This window comes from Scyliorhinus torazame, chromosome 8, assembly GCF_047496885.1.
Source record: "Scyliorhinus torazame isolate Kashiwa2021f chromosome 8, sScyTor2.1, whole genome shotgun sequence".
Taxonomy (NCBI): Eukaryota; Metazoa; Chordata; class Chondrichthyes; order Carcharhiniformes; family Scyliorhinidae; genus Scyliorhinus; species Scyliorhinus torazame.
In genome coordinates this window covers 104,469,785-104,487,224 of record NC_092714.1, presented here as the reverse complement: position 1 = coordinate 104,487,224, position 17,440 = coordinate 104,469,785, and the positions used below count along the sequence as shown (strand labels likewise).

Below are 17,440 nucleotides of genomic sequence, written 5' to 3'. Positions count from 1 at the left end.
TGATAGAATAATATTTAGACAAGTGTTGTCTTTTTGTATGACCTTTACAGGTCTAGTGGCAATGCGTCCTAGCTCATGTAAACCCATACATCCACCTGTGAGATGTAAAAGATGTTGAGTACAAAAATATTTGTTTGCTTTGTCAGAAACTGATTTTACTATGGTGAACTAGATTGTTAGTGGCTGCTGAAATATGTGAATGAGTAACTGCAACTCTTCAGATGTTCACAATATCTGTTTAAAAGAGCGATAATAAGTGAACAAATTGAAATGAAAACTTTTTTTGCCAAGTCCATGATGTCAATATGAAAGACTCTGGAATTAAGTTGAATGAAACGTTAATTTATAACTCATACGATTATCCAGTTGCAAATGAGGACAACGTACGGCTGGTTTGACACTTTACATTGTTTTTCTTTTGAAATATTTTTTTATTCTTCTTTTTCACATTTTCTCCCAAATTTACACCCAACAATAAACAATAATCAGTAACGAATGTAATGTCAATAGCCATATCAATAACAACGATCCCATCCTCCCACCAAACATTAGCCCGCATGCTAACATAAACAAATGACAAAGAGGAATCACCCATAGTCACCATTAACACATACAGTCTCCCCTCCCCCCAACGCTCCCAGCCCCCAACCCCACTAATGTTCGATGTGATCCAATTAGGGGTCATGTGGGACTGTGAAGCCGTGATGTCATTGGCTGACAGATCCCGGGTCCTGGTTGGCTGTTGACCTCTAGCTCCGCCCTGAAGGCGGGGTATAAGAACCTGGAGTTCTCCCCCGCAGGCCAGTCAGCTACTGAACTGCGGGGAACAAGTCACGCTTAATAAAGCCTCATCGACTTCATCTCTATTCGTCTCTCGTGAGTCTTTGTGCGCTACAATTTATTAATCGTGCTTAAAAAAGCTATGGAGCTCAGGATCATCCCGGAATGCCTGAGGATCAGCCCCAACGCAGTGAACTCAGCAGCAGTTTTCAAACACTGGCAGACTTGTTTCGAGGCCTACCTCAGAACGGCCCCCGGCCGGGTCACAGAAGACCAGAAACTACAGGTCCTGCACTCGAGGGTAAGCCCGGAAATTTTCCCTCTCATCGAAGACGCAGAGGATTACCAGACGGCGTTCGCAGCACTAAAAAGCATCTATGTTCGCCCAGTGAACCAGATCTACGCACGCTACCAACTCGCAACGAGACGGCAAAGTCCCGGAGAATCGATAGATGATTTCTACGCCGCGCTACTAATTTTGGGACGGGCCTGCAGCTGCCCGCCGGTAAACGCGATGGAACACACGGACATGTTGATGCGTGATGCTTTTGTGGCTGGTATGAACTCTTCCCAAATCCGCCAAAGACTTTTAGAAAAAGAGTCGCTAGGACTCTCAGAGGCACGGGCCCTTGCAGCCTCCCTAGATGTGGCCGCGCGAAACGCCCGCGCCTACGGCCCCGACCGCGCGGCAGCCCCTTGGGCTCCGTGGACCTCCGTCGCGACAAACCCCCCCCCCCCACTCCCCACAGGCTTGCGCGGTTCAGACGCCAAGTCGTCCCGGGGGAGCCCGCTGCTATTTCTGTGGCCAGGCGAAACACCCCCGGCAGCGCTGCCCGGCCCGCGCAGCGACTTGTAAGAGCTGCGGGAAAAAGGGTCATTTCGCGGCTGTGTGCCGGTCCGGGAGGTCGCCGCGGTCCCCGGCGAACAAGGATTCCTGCATGCTTCTAACGCTCCCCAACCCGCCCCCCCCCCAGCGCCCCATGTACGACCCGCAGGCGCAACCAGTTTGGGTCCCGGCCACCGCTGTCCAGCGCCCCATGTACGACCCGCAGGCGCAACCAGTTTGGGTCCCGACTACCGCTGTCCCCGGAGAACAAGGCGATCTGCGCGTTCCTGACGCTCCCCAACCCCCCCAGCGCCCCATGTGCGACCCGCAGGTGCCGCCATTTTGGGTCACTGCCACCACGAGGGGAGGAGGGGCGCCGCCATCTTGGGATCCCCCAGACCTGTGCGATGCATGGGGACGGCCATTTTGTCCACCCCCGCCGCCATCTTGTGACCCCCCAGCCATGTGCGATGCATGGGGGCAGCCATTTTGTTCACCCCCGCCGCCATCTTGGACGGCAACAACGGACCCCAGTGTCGACGGCTCCACGGGGTTCGAGGAAGACGCTCAAACACTACGATCACGTCTGGCCTCAATGACGCTGGACCAAGCACGGCCCCGGACGCTCCAGACGACGACAACAACGGTGCTGATAGACGGGCACGAGACACCATGCCTGGTCGACTCCGGGAGCACGGAAAGCTTCATCCACCCCTACACGGTAAGACGCTGTTTTTTGACCATCCGTCCCAGTGCGCAAAAGATTTCCCTAGCTGCAGGATCCCACTTCGTACAGATTAAAGGCTTCTGCATAGTGACCCTAACGGTGCAAGGGAGGGAGTTTAAAAACTACAGGCTCCACGTCCTTCCCCAACTCTGCGCGCCCACATTACTGGGATTAGATTTCCAGTGCAACCTGCAGAGCCTAACGTTTCAATTCGGCGGCCCAATACCCCCACTCACTATCTGCGGCCTCGCAACCCTCAAGGTTGAGCCCCCATCCTTGTTTGCAAACCTCACCCCGGATTGCAAACCCGTCGCCACTAGGAGCAGACGGTACAGCGCCCAGGACCGGACATTCATTCGGTCCGAAGTCCAGCGGCTACTGAAGGAAGGCATAATCCAGGTCAGCAACAGTCCCTGGAGAGCACAGGTGGTAGTAGTAAAGACAGGGGAGAAGCAAAGGATGTTCATAGACTATAGCCAGACCATCAACAGGTACACACAACTAGATGCGTACCCTCTCCCCTGCATATCCGACATGGTCAATCGGATTGCCCAATATAAGGTCTTCTCCACCGTGGACCTCAAGTCCGCCTACCATCAGCTCCCCATCCGCCCAAGTGACCGCAAGTACACAGCCTTCGAGGCAGACGGGCGATTATACTACTTCCTAAGGGTCCCATTTGGCGTCACAAACGGGGTCTCGGTCTTCCAACGAGAGATGGACCGAATGGTTGATCAACACGGGTTGCAGGCCACGTTCCCGTACCTCGACAACGTGACCATCTGCGGCCACGATCAGCAGGACCACGACGCCAACCTCCAAAAATTCCTCCAGACCGCTAAAGCTTTGAACCTCACATACAACGAGGACAAGTGCGTGTTTAGCACAAACCGGCTAGCCATCTTGGGATATGTAGTGCGCAATGGGATAATAGGCCCCGACCCCGAACGCATGCGCCCCCTCATGGAATTTCCCCTCCCGCACTGCTCAAAAGCCCTAAAACGCTGCCTGGGTTTTTTTTCATATTACGCCCAATGGGTCCCCCAGTACGCAGACAAGGCCCGCCCCCTAATACAGACTACGACCTTCCCCCTGTCGACAGAGGCTTGCCAGGCCTTCAGCCGCATCAAAGCGGATATCGCAAAGGCCACGATGCGCGCCATCGACGAGACCCTCCCCTTCCAGGTCGAGAGCGACGCCTCCGATGTAGCTCTAGCGGCCACCCTTAACCAAGCGGGCAGGCCCGTGGCCTTTTTCTCCCGAACCCTCCACGCTTCAGAAATCCGCCACTCCTCAGTGGAAAAGGAAGCCCAAGCCATAGTGGAAGCGGTGCGACATTGGAGGCATTACCTGGCCGGCAGGAGATTCACTCTCCTCACGGACCAACGGTCGGTAGCCTTCATGTTCGATAATGCACAGCGGGGCAAAATTAAAAACGACAAGATCTTAAGGTGGAGGATCGAGCTCTCCACCTTCAACTATGAGATCATGTACCGTCCCGGAAAGCTGAACGAGCCGTCCGACGCCCTATCCCGCGGCACATGTGCCAACGCACAAATTAACCGCCTCCAAACCCTCCACGAGGACCTCTGCCACCCGGGGGTCACTCGGTTCTACCACTTTATAAAGTCCCGCAACCTCCCCTACTCTGTGGAGGAGGTCCGTACAGTCACAAGGAACTGCCACATCTGCGCAGAGTGCAAACCGCACTTTTTCAGGCCGGATGGTACGCACCTGATCAAGGCTTCCCGTCCATTTGAACGCCTTGGTCTGGATTTCAAAGGGCCCCTCCCCTCCACCGACCGCAACATATACTTCCTGAACGTGGTGGACGAGTACTCCCGTTTCCCCTTCGCCATCCCCTGCCCTGACATGACAGCGGCCACAGTCATTAAAGCCCTTAACACCATATTCACACTGTTCGGTTGCCCCGCATACGTCCACAGCGACAGGGGGTCCTCCTTTATGAGTGACGAGCTGCGCCAGTTCCTGCTCAGCAACGGTATAGCCTCGAGCAGGACGACTAGCTACAACCCCCGGGGGAACGGGCAAGTAGAGAGGGAGACCGGCACGGTCTGGAAGACCGTCCTACTGGCCCTACGGTCCAGGGACCTCCCAGTTTCACGGTGGCAGGAGGTCCTCCCGGACGCTCTCCACTCCATCCGGTCGCTACTGTGTACTAGCACTAACCAAACGCCTCATGAGCGCCTCCTTGTCTTCCCCAGGAAGTCCTCCTCTGGAACGTCGCTGCCGACCTGGCTGGCGGTCCCAGGACCCATCCTGCTCCGAAAACATGTGCGGGCGCACAAGTCGGACCCGTTGGTCGAGAGGGTTCGCCTCCTCCACGCGAACCCGCAGTACGCTTACGTGGAGTACCCCGACGGCCGACAGGACACGGTCTCCCTGAGAGATCTGGCGCCCGCCGGCAACACACACCCCCCCCCGACACCAATCACCCCCTCCCTGCCACCGGCGCACCCCGCGAGCGCCCCCTTCCCGGGGGGATCGGTGGTCCTCCCAGGTCCGACCAGAAGTGAAGCGGAAGCAGAAACCGTAAGGCTCCCGGAGACGACAACACGGGAACAAGCACCACCACCGGGGCCGAGGCGATCGACGAGGACGACCAGACCGCCCGACCGACTTGTGGCATCAATGTAACACTACTATATTGTGGACTGTAACAAGAACGTTTTCCTTTTCCCCCTTTTACTGTAAATAGTTCAAAACAAAACAAAAAAAACCCTCTGTACATGCAAAAGTTTTCCTCCCAGGACCAGCCTTGTAAACCCTTACCACCATACGAAGCACCACCCCGCCGGGTTCATTTTTAACAAGGGGTGAATGTGGTAGTATGCATTAGGGGTCATGTGGGACTGTGAAGCCGTGATGTCATTGGCTGACAGATCCCGGGTCCTGGTTGGCTGTTGACCTCTAGCTCCGCCCTGAAGGCGGAGTATAAGAACCTGGCGTTCTCCCCCGCAGGCCAGTCAGCTACTGAACTGCGGGGAACAAGTCACGCTTAATAATGCCTCATCGATTTCATCTCTATTCGTCTCTCGTGAGTCTTTGTGCGCTACACCCATGAATTGTAGAATCCCTCCATCCTTCCCCTCAGTTCAAATTGAACCTTTTCAAGCATCAAGAATTCCAGCATGTCCCCCCACCACGCCAGGGCACAGGGTGGAGAGGTTGATCTCCACCCAAACAGGATCCGCCTTCGGGCAATCAACGAGGCGAAGGCTGCAACATCCGCCTCCGCGCCCGTTTCCAACCCCGGCTGGTCCGACACCCCGAATATGGCATCGCGAGGGCCCGGGTCCAGTTTCATGTGCCTCACTTTAGAGATATCCTAAAAACCTCCTTCCAGTAATCCTCCAGCTATTGACAGGATCAAAACATATGAACGTGGTTTGCAGGCCCTCCTCCCACAACGTCCACATACATCTTCTACCCCCTCAAAGTGCCGGCTCATCCTCGCCCTTGTAAGGTGCGCTCTACACCTTCAGCTGTATCAGCCCCAACCTGGCACACGAGGTGGAGGCGTTCACCCTCCGGAGCACATCACACCAGAACCCCCCCCTCCATACCCTCTCCCAATTCTTCCTCCCACGTTGCCTTGCTCCCTTCTAGCGGCGCCTTCTCCTCCTCCAAAATAGCCCCGTAAACCGCCGATACTACCCCCTTCTACAGTTCCCCTGTCGTCAGCACCTCCTCCAGCAATGTGGAAGCCGGCTCTACTGGGAAGCTCAGTATCTCCTTTCTGGCAATGTCTCAAACCTACATGTATGTTGATCAACGATTTTAAATAAGTCATTGTGAAAATGTGACTGTTTATTTTTTGTGCAGGTAACCGAAGGAAAGCAGGAGCTGGAGAAGTCTCTGAAGTTTTCTCGCAAACTCAGGAAGGAGGTGAATGCCTTAACAGAATGGCTGGCAGCAACGGATGCAGAGCTGACACGGAGATCAGCAGTTGAAGGCATGCCTACAAATTTGGACAGTGAGGTTGCATGGAGTAAGGTAAGAATGATATTATTTTCTTCAGAGGAAATAATAATTGGCCCGTAACATCTTCAGAGAGGCAATTGGGTGTTGGATTGCCACTCCAAAGCAACTTAGCTGCGCTTAAAATGTAAAGCGTCTGTCTCACCTTGCCTTCCTGACTCAAGCCGTGTGAAACTGAAGAAGCAAAGCACATCCAACGGCTCCAGAGGCAAAGTGCAAAAGGAACAGTGTGAAGGAGATAATTGCCGGATAATCCCCTAAGTGGAAACTTCCAAGAGGAATTCCCAGCCCATGGCTAATAGCTGGAGTTAAGAAGTTTGAATAGATGTTTGGCATTTAGCAGACTGTTTCCTCAACTATTAATTCAAGAAGGTTTCTTTTATCATTGTTCAAAATGTTGGGATGTACTGAAATACAGTACGCAAGTGTTTTAGCCTCAGTTGTCTTTGAACACAGATGTTTTTTGGAAGAAAGATGTCAAAGACATGAATGCTTACATTGTGAGGTGATGTTCTCAGTATGGTACCTCATTAGATCAGAATATGGGTGTAGGAGCAACCTTTTAATATTATAATCATGCTTCCTAGCTGACTCCCATCCAAAAGCATCATTCTTAAAGTTACTCTGTCTTTCGCAAGGTATCAAATAAACTAACACAAAAGCAAAATGCTGCAAATGCTAGAAAGCTGAAATAAGAACAGAAAATGCTGGAAATTCTCAACAGGTCTGGAGCACACATGTCTTTGCCCTGTCCACCTTCTCCCTCTGGGCCCGTATCGAGATCAGCTCCCCTCTGACCACCGCCTTCAGTGCTTCCCAGACCACCGCTGCTGAAATTTCCCCCGTGTCGTTGACCTGCAGGTAGTTCTGAATACATTTCCTCAGCCGCTCGCACACCCCTTCGTCTGCCAAAAGACCCACATCTAGTTAGCTCAGGTGGCTGGGTGGCTGGTTCGTGATGTAGGGCGACACCAACAGCACAGGTTCAATTCCCCTACCGGCTGAGGTTATCCATGAAGGATCCGCCTTCTCAATTTAGGGACTGGTTTAGCACACTGGGCTAAATCGCTGGCTTTTAAAGCAGACCAAGTCAGGCCAGCAGCACGGTTCAATTCTCATACCAGCCTCCCCGAACAGGCGCCGAAATGTGGTGACTAGGGGCTTTTCACAGTAACTTCATTTGAAGCCTACTTGAGACAATAAGCAATTTCCATTCCATTTCATTCCATCTAACCTCCAGTGCGGGCGCTGGTTAGTGTCTTTACTAACCTGCAGGTCAACCCAGTGCAGAGCATGGTCTGAGATTGTGATCGCCGAGTACCCGTGTCCACCACTCCTGCCAGTAAGGCCCTGCTCAAAATAAAGAAATCAATCCGGGAGTACACTTTATGCACGTGTGAGTAGAAGGAAAACTCCTTCACCCTCGGCTGCCCAAATCTCCAGGGATCCACTCCCCCCATCTGCTCCATGAACCCTTTTAGTTCCTTTGCCATTGCTGGCACCCTGCCCGTCTTTGAGCTTGACCGGTCCAAGCCAGGGTCAATAACTGTGTTGAAGTCCCCTCCCATGACCAAACTGTGCGAGTCCAGGTCCCGTATCTTTCCCAGCATCCTCGTTATATACTCCACATCATCCCAATTTGGCACATACACATTTACTAATACCACCTGCGCCCACTCCAGTTTCCCACTGACCAGAATGTACCGACCTCCCATGTCCGAGACTATTCTACCCGCCTCAAACACCACCCGCTTATTGATCAGGATCGCAATCCCTCTCGTCTTTGAGTCTAGTCCTGAATGAAAAACCTGACTGACCCAGCCTTTCCTCAATCTAATCTGGTCAGTTACTCTAAGGTGCGTCTCCTGCAACATTACCACGTCCGCCTTCAGTCCCCTAAGATGCGCGAACACCCGTGCCCTCTTGACCGGCCCATTTAACCCTCGAACATTCCAGGTGATCAGCCTAGTTGGGGGGCTCATTGACAACCCCTTCGCCGATCAGCCATCCTATTTTGTTGGGGCCGCCTCCAGCCCATGCTCCGCGCCTCCACCGGCCCACCCCAGGCAGCCTCCACCCCCAAACTCCTCTCTGTCCCTTGGCCCAAGTCCCTCCCTCGTCAGCAGAACATTTACCTCCCCTCACCCCCCTCGTAACAACACTCTGTAATCCAACCCCTTTAATAAACCAAACATATGCACCCCCCCACTGCGCTTCCGTGAGCACGCCCACCCAGCTAGCTTGGAGGCACCATCCCTGCGGCTGGATAGTCTCCCACCTATTGTTCCCTGCCCCCCCCCCCCCCCCCCCCCCCCCCCCCCCGCTCATACAAACATACTCCAACATTAAACAATCCCCACACAATTGCCCGACAGAAAAACACCAAGATCTAAACAAGCACACCTTCATCCCCCAACAGTGCAAATGAAAACCTTAACTCACTCAGCTCTACCGCTGGTCCCAAATCAATGCAAAAGGCATTACAGACAGCTTCCACAAAACAAAGAACGAGAAACTTTTTTCAAAAGAACACAAAAACGAAAAAAAGAAAACCATGAACGTTGTAGCAAAGTTCAAAAGTTCTCAATCCACCACCAATCCTTTTCGCGAAGTCCAGCGTCTCCTCAGGCAACTAGAAATAAAAGTGCTGTTCCTCGTGCGTGACCCAGAGCCGGCCCGGATACAACAGTCCGAACATCACCTTTTTCTTAAAAAAGATCCACCTAACCTGGTTGAAGCCTGCTCTTCTCCTGGCCACCTCCACACTCAGGTCTTGGTAAACCTGCAGGATACTGTTGTCCCACTTACAGCTCCGCGTCTGCTTGGCCCACTGTAGAATGCGCTCCTTATCCGAGTACCTGTGGAATCTCACCACCAGTGCCCTCCCTGTGGAATCTCACCACCAGTGCCCTCGGGGGGGGGGGTGTCTCACATTCGCGGCTTCCTCTCGAGTGCTCTGTGAGCCCTTTCCACCTCCAAGAGCCGGGAGAATGCCCCATCCCCCAGCAGCTTCTCAAACATGTCTGCGATGTATGCCCCAGCGTTCGCTCCTTCGGACTCCTCCGGGAGCTCAACGATTCTCAAGTTCTGCCGGCGGAACCTATTCTCTAGGTCCTCCGCCTTCTCCAGGACCTTCTTCTGCTGGTCTCTCAGCATCCCCACGTCCAACTCCACCGCAGTTTGATGTTCCTCCTGCTCAGCCAGAGCCTTCTCTACCTTCTGGATCGCCCGATCTTGGGCGTCCAATCTAAGCTCCAGCCACTCAATTGACTCTTTTATCGGGTCCAAGCAGTCCCGTTTCTGCTTAGCAAAGCCTTCCTGAATAACTTGCATCTGCTGCTCCATAGACTACTGGGTCGACAAACCAGAGGTCCGGTCCTCCGCCATGCTGTTTCCTGCTGCAGCTTCAGCCCAAGCCTTCTCTGTCTTTCTGTTTCTACCTTTACGAGCACTTCTAGTCCTTCTCTCCATGCACCAATGTGGGAATTCAGTACACAATTGCTTCTGTCATCAGTTTTACAATTAAAGTCTGGTTGAAAATCGGGGGAAAAGGTACAAAAATCCGATCCGAGCGGGAGCCACCAAATGTGCAACTTGCTCCTTCATAGCCGCCACCGGAAGTCTCTGAGGAGGAGGTACGTATTCTGCCTGTATTTTAACCCCTTTGCAGGTCCCGTTCTCATCGGGCATGTGAGGGTTAAAATTGGGCTGATTCACGATTTTTACCGCTTTGTGAACAGCCAATCCATTATAATGCTGTGCACCATTATAATGGTGGTCTGACAAATTCAGTGGAAAGGAGAGGTAATTATTTATTTTCCAACTAGATTTCAAACTGTGGCAATCCTTGCTTTTCTTATGCACCAAAGGCGAGGTAGATTTAATCAACACACTTGTAATTGATCGGCTTCAATTTTGCATTTCTGAAATGACAGTTGGTTGCCACTGAACAGATTTGGAATGCTTTTGGTATGTGTGTTACCTGTGGAAATTAAAACTGCCAATTAGCAATTTCAGAACACCTCTAGTCAAAAATGGTGATTGGAAAACAATAGAAAGGACAAATAGGAGGCGAGAAAGATAAGCGTGGCATGGCGAGTTGAGAAATGAGATAGATACTAAATGAAAACTTTGCCTGATTTTTCAGAGAGCAGATGTAGAATTGCCAAAAGCGGAATGAGGGAAGTTAGTGAAAATTATTAATTAAATAAGCAAAGGAGTAAAGAAATTGCTCAAACATAAGGTCGAAAAATCATCCAGACTTAACTGTTTACATTTGAGGATCCTGAGGGCAAGCTAGGGAAGGAGTAGCAGAGGCTCTGGTTATAGTTTTCCAATATATTGTGCCCAGCAATACACATAAATTACAACACAGAAACAGTTCATTCACCCCAACCAGTCCATGTTGGCAAATACCCTTCAAAGGAACAACATTACGACCTCAGTGGACACCATGCTTTTAAAAATAAGTTTAAACTCCCAGTTGATAACTGTAACAGATACACCACAAGAGATCTCATGTTTTAAACAAAAAACTACAAATTTGAAACTGTATTTTGTAACCTCTTTAATTTTATGCCAAAAATCTCAACAGAAGTAAAATCTTACACTTTAAATTCATATCTTTGAATAGAACAGTTCCTGTTCTACTTGTATCTCCAGCCAGGATCTCCTATACTTTTACAGAATGTTGAAGGTTTCTTCACTTATCCTGCAACCATACCAAGGTGTGCCAAGCTCTGAAGAATTCACTTTGAGTCTCTTCAGTGTTTCTGCTATTTCAAAAAAATATTTGTTCATGGAGTATGGATGTCGCTGGCTAGACAATCAACAGGCTAGGTCATAGAAGGCAGAGAGCAGCAATGGAAGGGTGCTTTTCTGATTGGAGACCTGTGACTAGTGGTGTTCCGCAGGGATCAGTGCTGGGACCATTGCTGTTCGTAGTATATATAAATGATTTGGAGGAAAATGTAACTGGTCTGATTAGTAAGTTTGCGGACGACACAAAAGTTGGTTGAATTGCAGATAGCGATGAGGACTGTCAGAGGATACAGCAGGATTCAGATCATTTGGAGACTTGGGTGGCGAGATGGCAGATGGAGTTTACTCCTGACAAATGTGAGGTAATGCATTTTGGAAGGTCTACTTGTGACAATAAGCGATTTTCATTTTCATTTCATTTCACAAACCCCCCCTGAATGGAACGTTTGCCCCACCCAACCCTTCCTTCCCTGTATCTGAACCTTCACCCTAAAATGTGTCTCCTACAGGAAAATCACCTCCACCTTCAAACTCATTAGGTGCGTGAACACCCGGGACCATTTAATTGGACCATTTAACCAACATATATTCCAAGTTGCAATCCTCACCAGGGGTTTCTGCCCTCCCCTTCTACTAAGACCTGCCATCATCACCCAGCCTGGACCCTGCCCAAACATCCATCCCCTCACTAAACTGAGTCCACCTAAAGTGGCTGCCCTCCAGCCTCACCCAAACTCAACCAACATAGCAACTGTATTGCCAACCCACCCCCTCCCCCACAACTCATTCCTACCCTTCCCCCCCCCCCAACTCCTTCCAACCCTACCCCCGTTTCCCCACACACACCGTCACTTGGGCTAACCACTGTAGCCCCCACCCCACTCTGCTTCTGTTCACTAGCATCCCCTGCTAGCTTGGTGATCCTACCTGGAGACCCAGACGAAGGACCCCATTTGTGCCTTGCCCCCCCCCCCCATTACACTTGCATCGTCACATCCCCTCTTCGACCCACCCCATGTCCCCTCCCTCCATTTCCCATACCCACATCAGTGAAAAGAAAACATCAAAGAAGCCCCTATACATAAATTATGAATTGCCCCCAAGAACTCACGTAAACGCAAACATAACCTCTACAGGGGGCACAAAATGTACAAAAATGTACAATTCAGTACACAAGATACAAAAAGGTACAAAAGGTGCGCAAGGTACAAATCTCTCAAACAATACAGATGGTACAAAAGTCCCTTACTCAGCCCTCCCCCAATCTGTGCTCCTTGACAAAGTCATTTGCCTCTTCGGTGTCAAGAAATAATTTTCCCCAGGTGTGTGAGGTGCTCGGTGCTGGAGGGGTTCTGGAGGGGCTTTGCGAGGACTATGTCCAAAGTGGTTAATACCCCGGGTCAAGCCGAGCTGGGGGATAGCATTATTTGTGGTATCGGACGAGCCGGGAGTGCAGGAGCCGAAAGGGGCCGGTGTTCTGGCCTTTGCATCCCTGGTAGCCCGGCGAAGGATCCTCCAATGTGGAGGGATGCGAAACCCCCAAGCGTGGAAGCTTGGATTAACGATATGACAGGGTTCATCAAGCTGGAAAGGATTAAGTTTGCCTTGCGAGGGTCAGTTCAGGGGTTCTCCAGGCGGTGGCAACCGTTCCTAGACTTTCTCCGGAACGTTAGGTGGAGGTCAACAGCAGCAGGGGGGAGGGGGGAGTTTTTTTTTCTGTTTTGTTTACGTTAGAGTGGATCGTTTTTTCCTTACTGGCGTGTTTATTTGTTAAATGGGGGTTATGGTATTTTGTTGGAAATCTCATGTACAATTTTTGCTTGTTTTGTGCTTTATTCTTTTTTTTTATGGTTGGAGTGTTTTGTTGAAAATCGTTGAAACTTTGAATAAATATATATTTTTTAAAAATAAATAATTTTCCCGGCCCTCAAAAGTTACCCAAAGTTTGGTGGGGTATAGCACACCAAACAAACCTTGTGCCGAAAAAGGCCTTGGGCAGGAAGCTCCGTCCTGTCGCGTCACATTTCTGCCTCATCCCGCCAGCGGGATGCTCCGTCACGCCGGCCGGTCAATGGCGTTTCCCATTGTGGGGCAGCCCCACACGGTCGGGAAACCCCCAGGTTGCGGGCAATAGGGAACATCCTACTGGTGGAGAATCCCGCCCCTTAGCTCAATTAATCCCCACCCATCTCTTGGCCAATTCGGCACCAATGTCCTGATAGATCAGAAGCTGGGGCAAAATTCTCCCCCAAAGGCGCGATGTCCGCCGACTGGTGCCAAAAACGGCGCCAATCAGATGGGCATCGCGCCGGCCCAAAGGTGCGGAATGCTCCGCATCTTTGGGGGCCGAGCCCCAACATTGAGGGGCTAGGCCGGCGCCGGAGGGATTTCCGCCCCGCCTGCTGGCGGAAATGCGTTTGTTGCCCCGCCAGCTGGCGGAAATGGCGTTTGTTGCCCCGCCAGCTGGCGCGGAAATGCGGCGCATGCGCGGGAGCGTCAGCGGCCGCTGACAGTTTCCCGCGCACGCGCAGTGGGGAGAGTCTCTTCCGCCTCCGCCATGGTGGAGGCCGTGGCGGAGGCGGAAGGGAAAGAGTGCCCCCATGGCACAGGCCCGCCCGCGGATCGGTGGGCCCCGATCTCGGGCCAGGCCACCGTGGGGGCACGCCCCGGGGTCAGATCGCCCCGCGCCCCCCCCAGGACCCCGGAGCCCGCCCACGCCGCCTGGTCCCGCCGGTAAATACCAGCTTTGATTTACGCCGGCGGGACAGGCAATTTCTGGGCGGGACTTCGGCCCATCCGGGCCGGAGAATTGAGCGGGGGGTCCCGCCAACCGGCGCGGCCCGATTCCCGCCCCCGCCCAATCTCCGGTACCGGAGACTTCGGCGGGGGGTCGGAAAATGACGTCCCTGATTTCCTTCCCAGCTGTAGTCCCGACTTGTCTTGGGCCACCTCAAAATCTTTTCTTTCTCCTGAAACTTGTGCATACACACAATCACCACCCGTGGTGTCTCTCCAGCCCTTGGCTGCTGCCTCAAGGTCCTCTGGGCACGGTCCACCTCCAGGGTCTTGTCAGAAATCCACTTCTCCACCAACTTTGCAAACACTGTCACAACGTAGCCCATGGCACTCATTCCCACAATACGAAGATTGTGACACCGAGACCGATTCTCTTGGCCACCCACCCTCACACTCAGCACCTAACAGACATCACCCAGGATCACCATCTCCGCCTCCAATGACACAATCCGGTCACTCTAGTCGGACACCACCTTTTTCACGTCTTCTATCTCCTTGCGCCTCCAAGCTCTTCTCTACCCAATCCATGGTTCTGCGAAGAGGCACAACTACCCCTTCAATTCCTCTTGCAGTCTCCTTGCATCTCCTTTTGTTAATGCTGAAATTCCTCATTAATGTAATTCATCAGTTGCTACATTGGCAATTTAACCATCGCCGATGACCCTTCCTCCTCCTCCAACATCCTAACTTATGCTGCACCACAAATCTCCTCCAACTCCTGGGCGAGGGCTCTGGCTGACTTTAACTGAGTTTGATACTCTGTAGACATTCCACTCTGGGGGAGAAACAACACTCTCCACTCTCCTCACACTTTATCCAATAAAATCCCCCATTAATCGGATTAAAAGTACCAAAATCAACACCTCCAGGCAGGAGCCACTGACAGATCAGACCATGGCCGCCACCAGAAGTCTAAAATTGTCTCTCATAATAATGCTTTCCTTTGGTGGTTTGCATTCTGAAATCCAATCCAGGTTTTACAAATGACACTCTCAAACAAAGCTTCCCCTCCACTTTTAACAGTGAATACAATCCAGGATTTTACACCAATGACTTCAGGATTCCTTGGTCTTGACTGCTGTGCACACTGTTCAAAGTTGCTTTAACTTTTGATCCCCAGACTGTATTAAAATGACATCTGCCTCAGCTGTCTGCTGTCCCACTTTAAATCTATTGACTGCAATTGTCTAATTAACTCAGAACACTTTGTTTACACTTCCTTGAAATCTTCTGAACAATGCCTTCGTCTCTGTTCAGTTAACCCCTGACCTCTTAGTCAGTCTTTCTGTCCCAATTCCCGGATTATCTGGACTGTGACTTGTATTTTTGGAAGCCTGCATCTTTACAGCTCCAGCCCTGTCCAGTCTTTCTTCTGGCAGAGTTGAGAGATATTCACTGCCCAAGATCATGTCTCCAACTGCTCTGGCTTCCAGTTAAATCTAAGAATAAAGGAAGGTTGCTTCATGGTGCTTAGCATTGCCCCTGCTACTTCTATTTATTCTTTATGCAGCAGCCCTCTCTAAGCACAATAGATGCACAGCTGGAACTTAACCAACCCCCACACATACAAACACCCTTTTCCAGCTTGAATCTAACTATAGGTTTTATTTTAGCCACAGAAACATTAAATTCAACACACCTGAAGCTAAACCGTATTCTAATGTTTATCAATACCAATATGAATCCCTGAAAACTATCTTTGTTTTCCCCACAATGGCTCCTAACTTTTGACCCCTCAAATACTGACCATCATCTGTTGCTGTCCATCATGTTCCATCCTTTCTTCAATTAAAAAAAATCTTTATTCATGTTTGTAATTCTTGATTCGTGGCAGAGGCTTAACAAGTTTGTTTTATCATCTGAACATCCTCAACATTCTTCTCATAGTATGGAGCCCAATATTGCGCAGAGTATTCAAACTGAGGCCTTATTAAGGTTGATATCGACTCATCATTATCTCTGACTTTTACATTCTACATTTCTTGAAATAAAACCTAAAATTATATTAGGTTTTGCTTATGCTGTTACCCACCTGAGGGGCGTCATTCTCCGACCCCCCAGAGGGTCGGAGAATGGCCGTTGGCCGCCGTGAATCCCGCCCCCGCCCCCGCCGAAGTCTCCGAAGGGAGAAAAGTCGGCGGGGCGTTAATGGCGCCGCTGCCGCGGAGAATGTCACGGGTCTGCGCAAGGCAGCCGATTTTCGGCCTGCCGATATTCTCCCTTCCGGATGGGCCGAAGTCCCGTCGACGTGATGACCGTTCACGTCGACGTGATTCAAACCTCCTTTTCATCGGCGTGACCCGGTGCTCCAGGCTCACGCCGACCAGCGTGGAGGTGAGTGACGGCCTGGGGGGTTGGCTCTGGGCAGGAAATGGCGTGGCCGCAGACTGATTGCGTGAGGAGAGGTGTGTCTCGGCTTGTGTGTGTGTGCGGCGGGGGGGGGGGGGTGGTTAGAGTAGGCTGGGCTCCGGGGGAGTGCCGGGAGGGGGTCCGTGCTGGGGTGGAGGTTGGGGGGGGGGGGGTCCATGCCGGGGTGGAGGTTGGGGGTTGGGGGGGGTCCGTGCTGGGGTGGAGGTTGGGGAGGGGGTCCGTGCCGGGGTGGAGGTTGGGGGGGGGGGGGGTCCGTGCCGGGGTGGAGGTTGGGAGGGGGTCCGTGCCGGGGTGGAGGTTGGGGGTTGGGGGGGGTCCGTGCTGGGGTGGAAGTTGGGGGTTGTGGGGTCCGTGCTGGGGTGGAGGTTGGGAGGGGGTCCGTGCCGGGGTGGAGGTTGGGAGTTGGGGAGGGTCCGTGCTGGGGTGGAGGTTGGGGAGGGGGTCCGTGCCGGGGTGGAGGTTGGGGGGGGGGTCCGTGCCGAGGAGGGTGATGGGAGGGCAAGTGAGTTGTCCACCTGGCCAGGTGCCAGCCTCCAACAGTTGGACCCATGCGGTCCATGCCACCTGGCTGGGGGGAGGAGGGGATATGGGCAATGATGACATGTCGTCGTTCCCCTCCCCCCCACCAGGCCGTCATGTTTTCAGATCATCCAGCGATGTTGGCCGCCGTGGTGGCAGCCGCTCATGTCTATTTTGCCCTGGATGAGGAGGAGGAGGAGCGTGCCAGAGAGGCGGCGCAGGCTGCCGCAGAGGGGCAGGCGGCAGCCGCCCAGGCTGGAGGGACACCTGACCGACAGGACGAGGAGGGGGGGGGGAGGACGTCGCGGCCCCATGGCAACGGAGGCACCCGAGGGCGCCCCGTGTGTACCGGCCCCGGGAGTCATACCAGGACCTCACGGACCGGGAATGCAGGAGGAGACTCCGGATGAGCCGGGAAACCGTGGCACACATCTGCCACCTGCTGGCACACCTGTCACCGCGTTGCACTGGCGGGGGACACCCTCTCCCCGTGTCCGTCAAGGTTACGGTGGCCCTGAACTTGTATGCAATGGGGTCATTCCAGGCACCGAGTGGGGACCTGTCCGGCATATTGCAGACATCGGTGCACCGGTGCATCCGGGCAGTGACAGATGCCCTTTATGCCATGGCGCACCGCTACATCCGCTTCCCCGTGGACC

At 52.5% G+C, this 17,440-nt stretch overlaps 1 protein-coding gene across 15 annotated transcripts in view; it reads left to right on the top strand.

The window, feature by feature from the left end:
• dmd (dystrophin) overlaps window positions 1–17,440 on the top strand; it is a 3,042,490-nt gene that overhangs the window by 1,470,941 nt on the left and 1,554,109 nt on the right. For all 15 annotated transcript variants that reach the window (XM_072513983.1, XM_072513987.1, XM_072513978.1 and 12 more), the window contains one exon: window positions 6,180–6,350. In XM_072513983.1, the coding sequence (XP_072370084.1) occupies window positions 6,180–6,350 (171 nt within the window). The remainder of the gene's footprint in view (window positions 1–6,179; window positions 6,351–17,440) is intronic.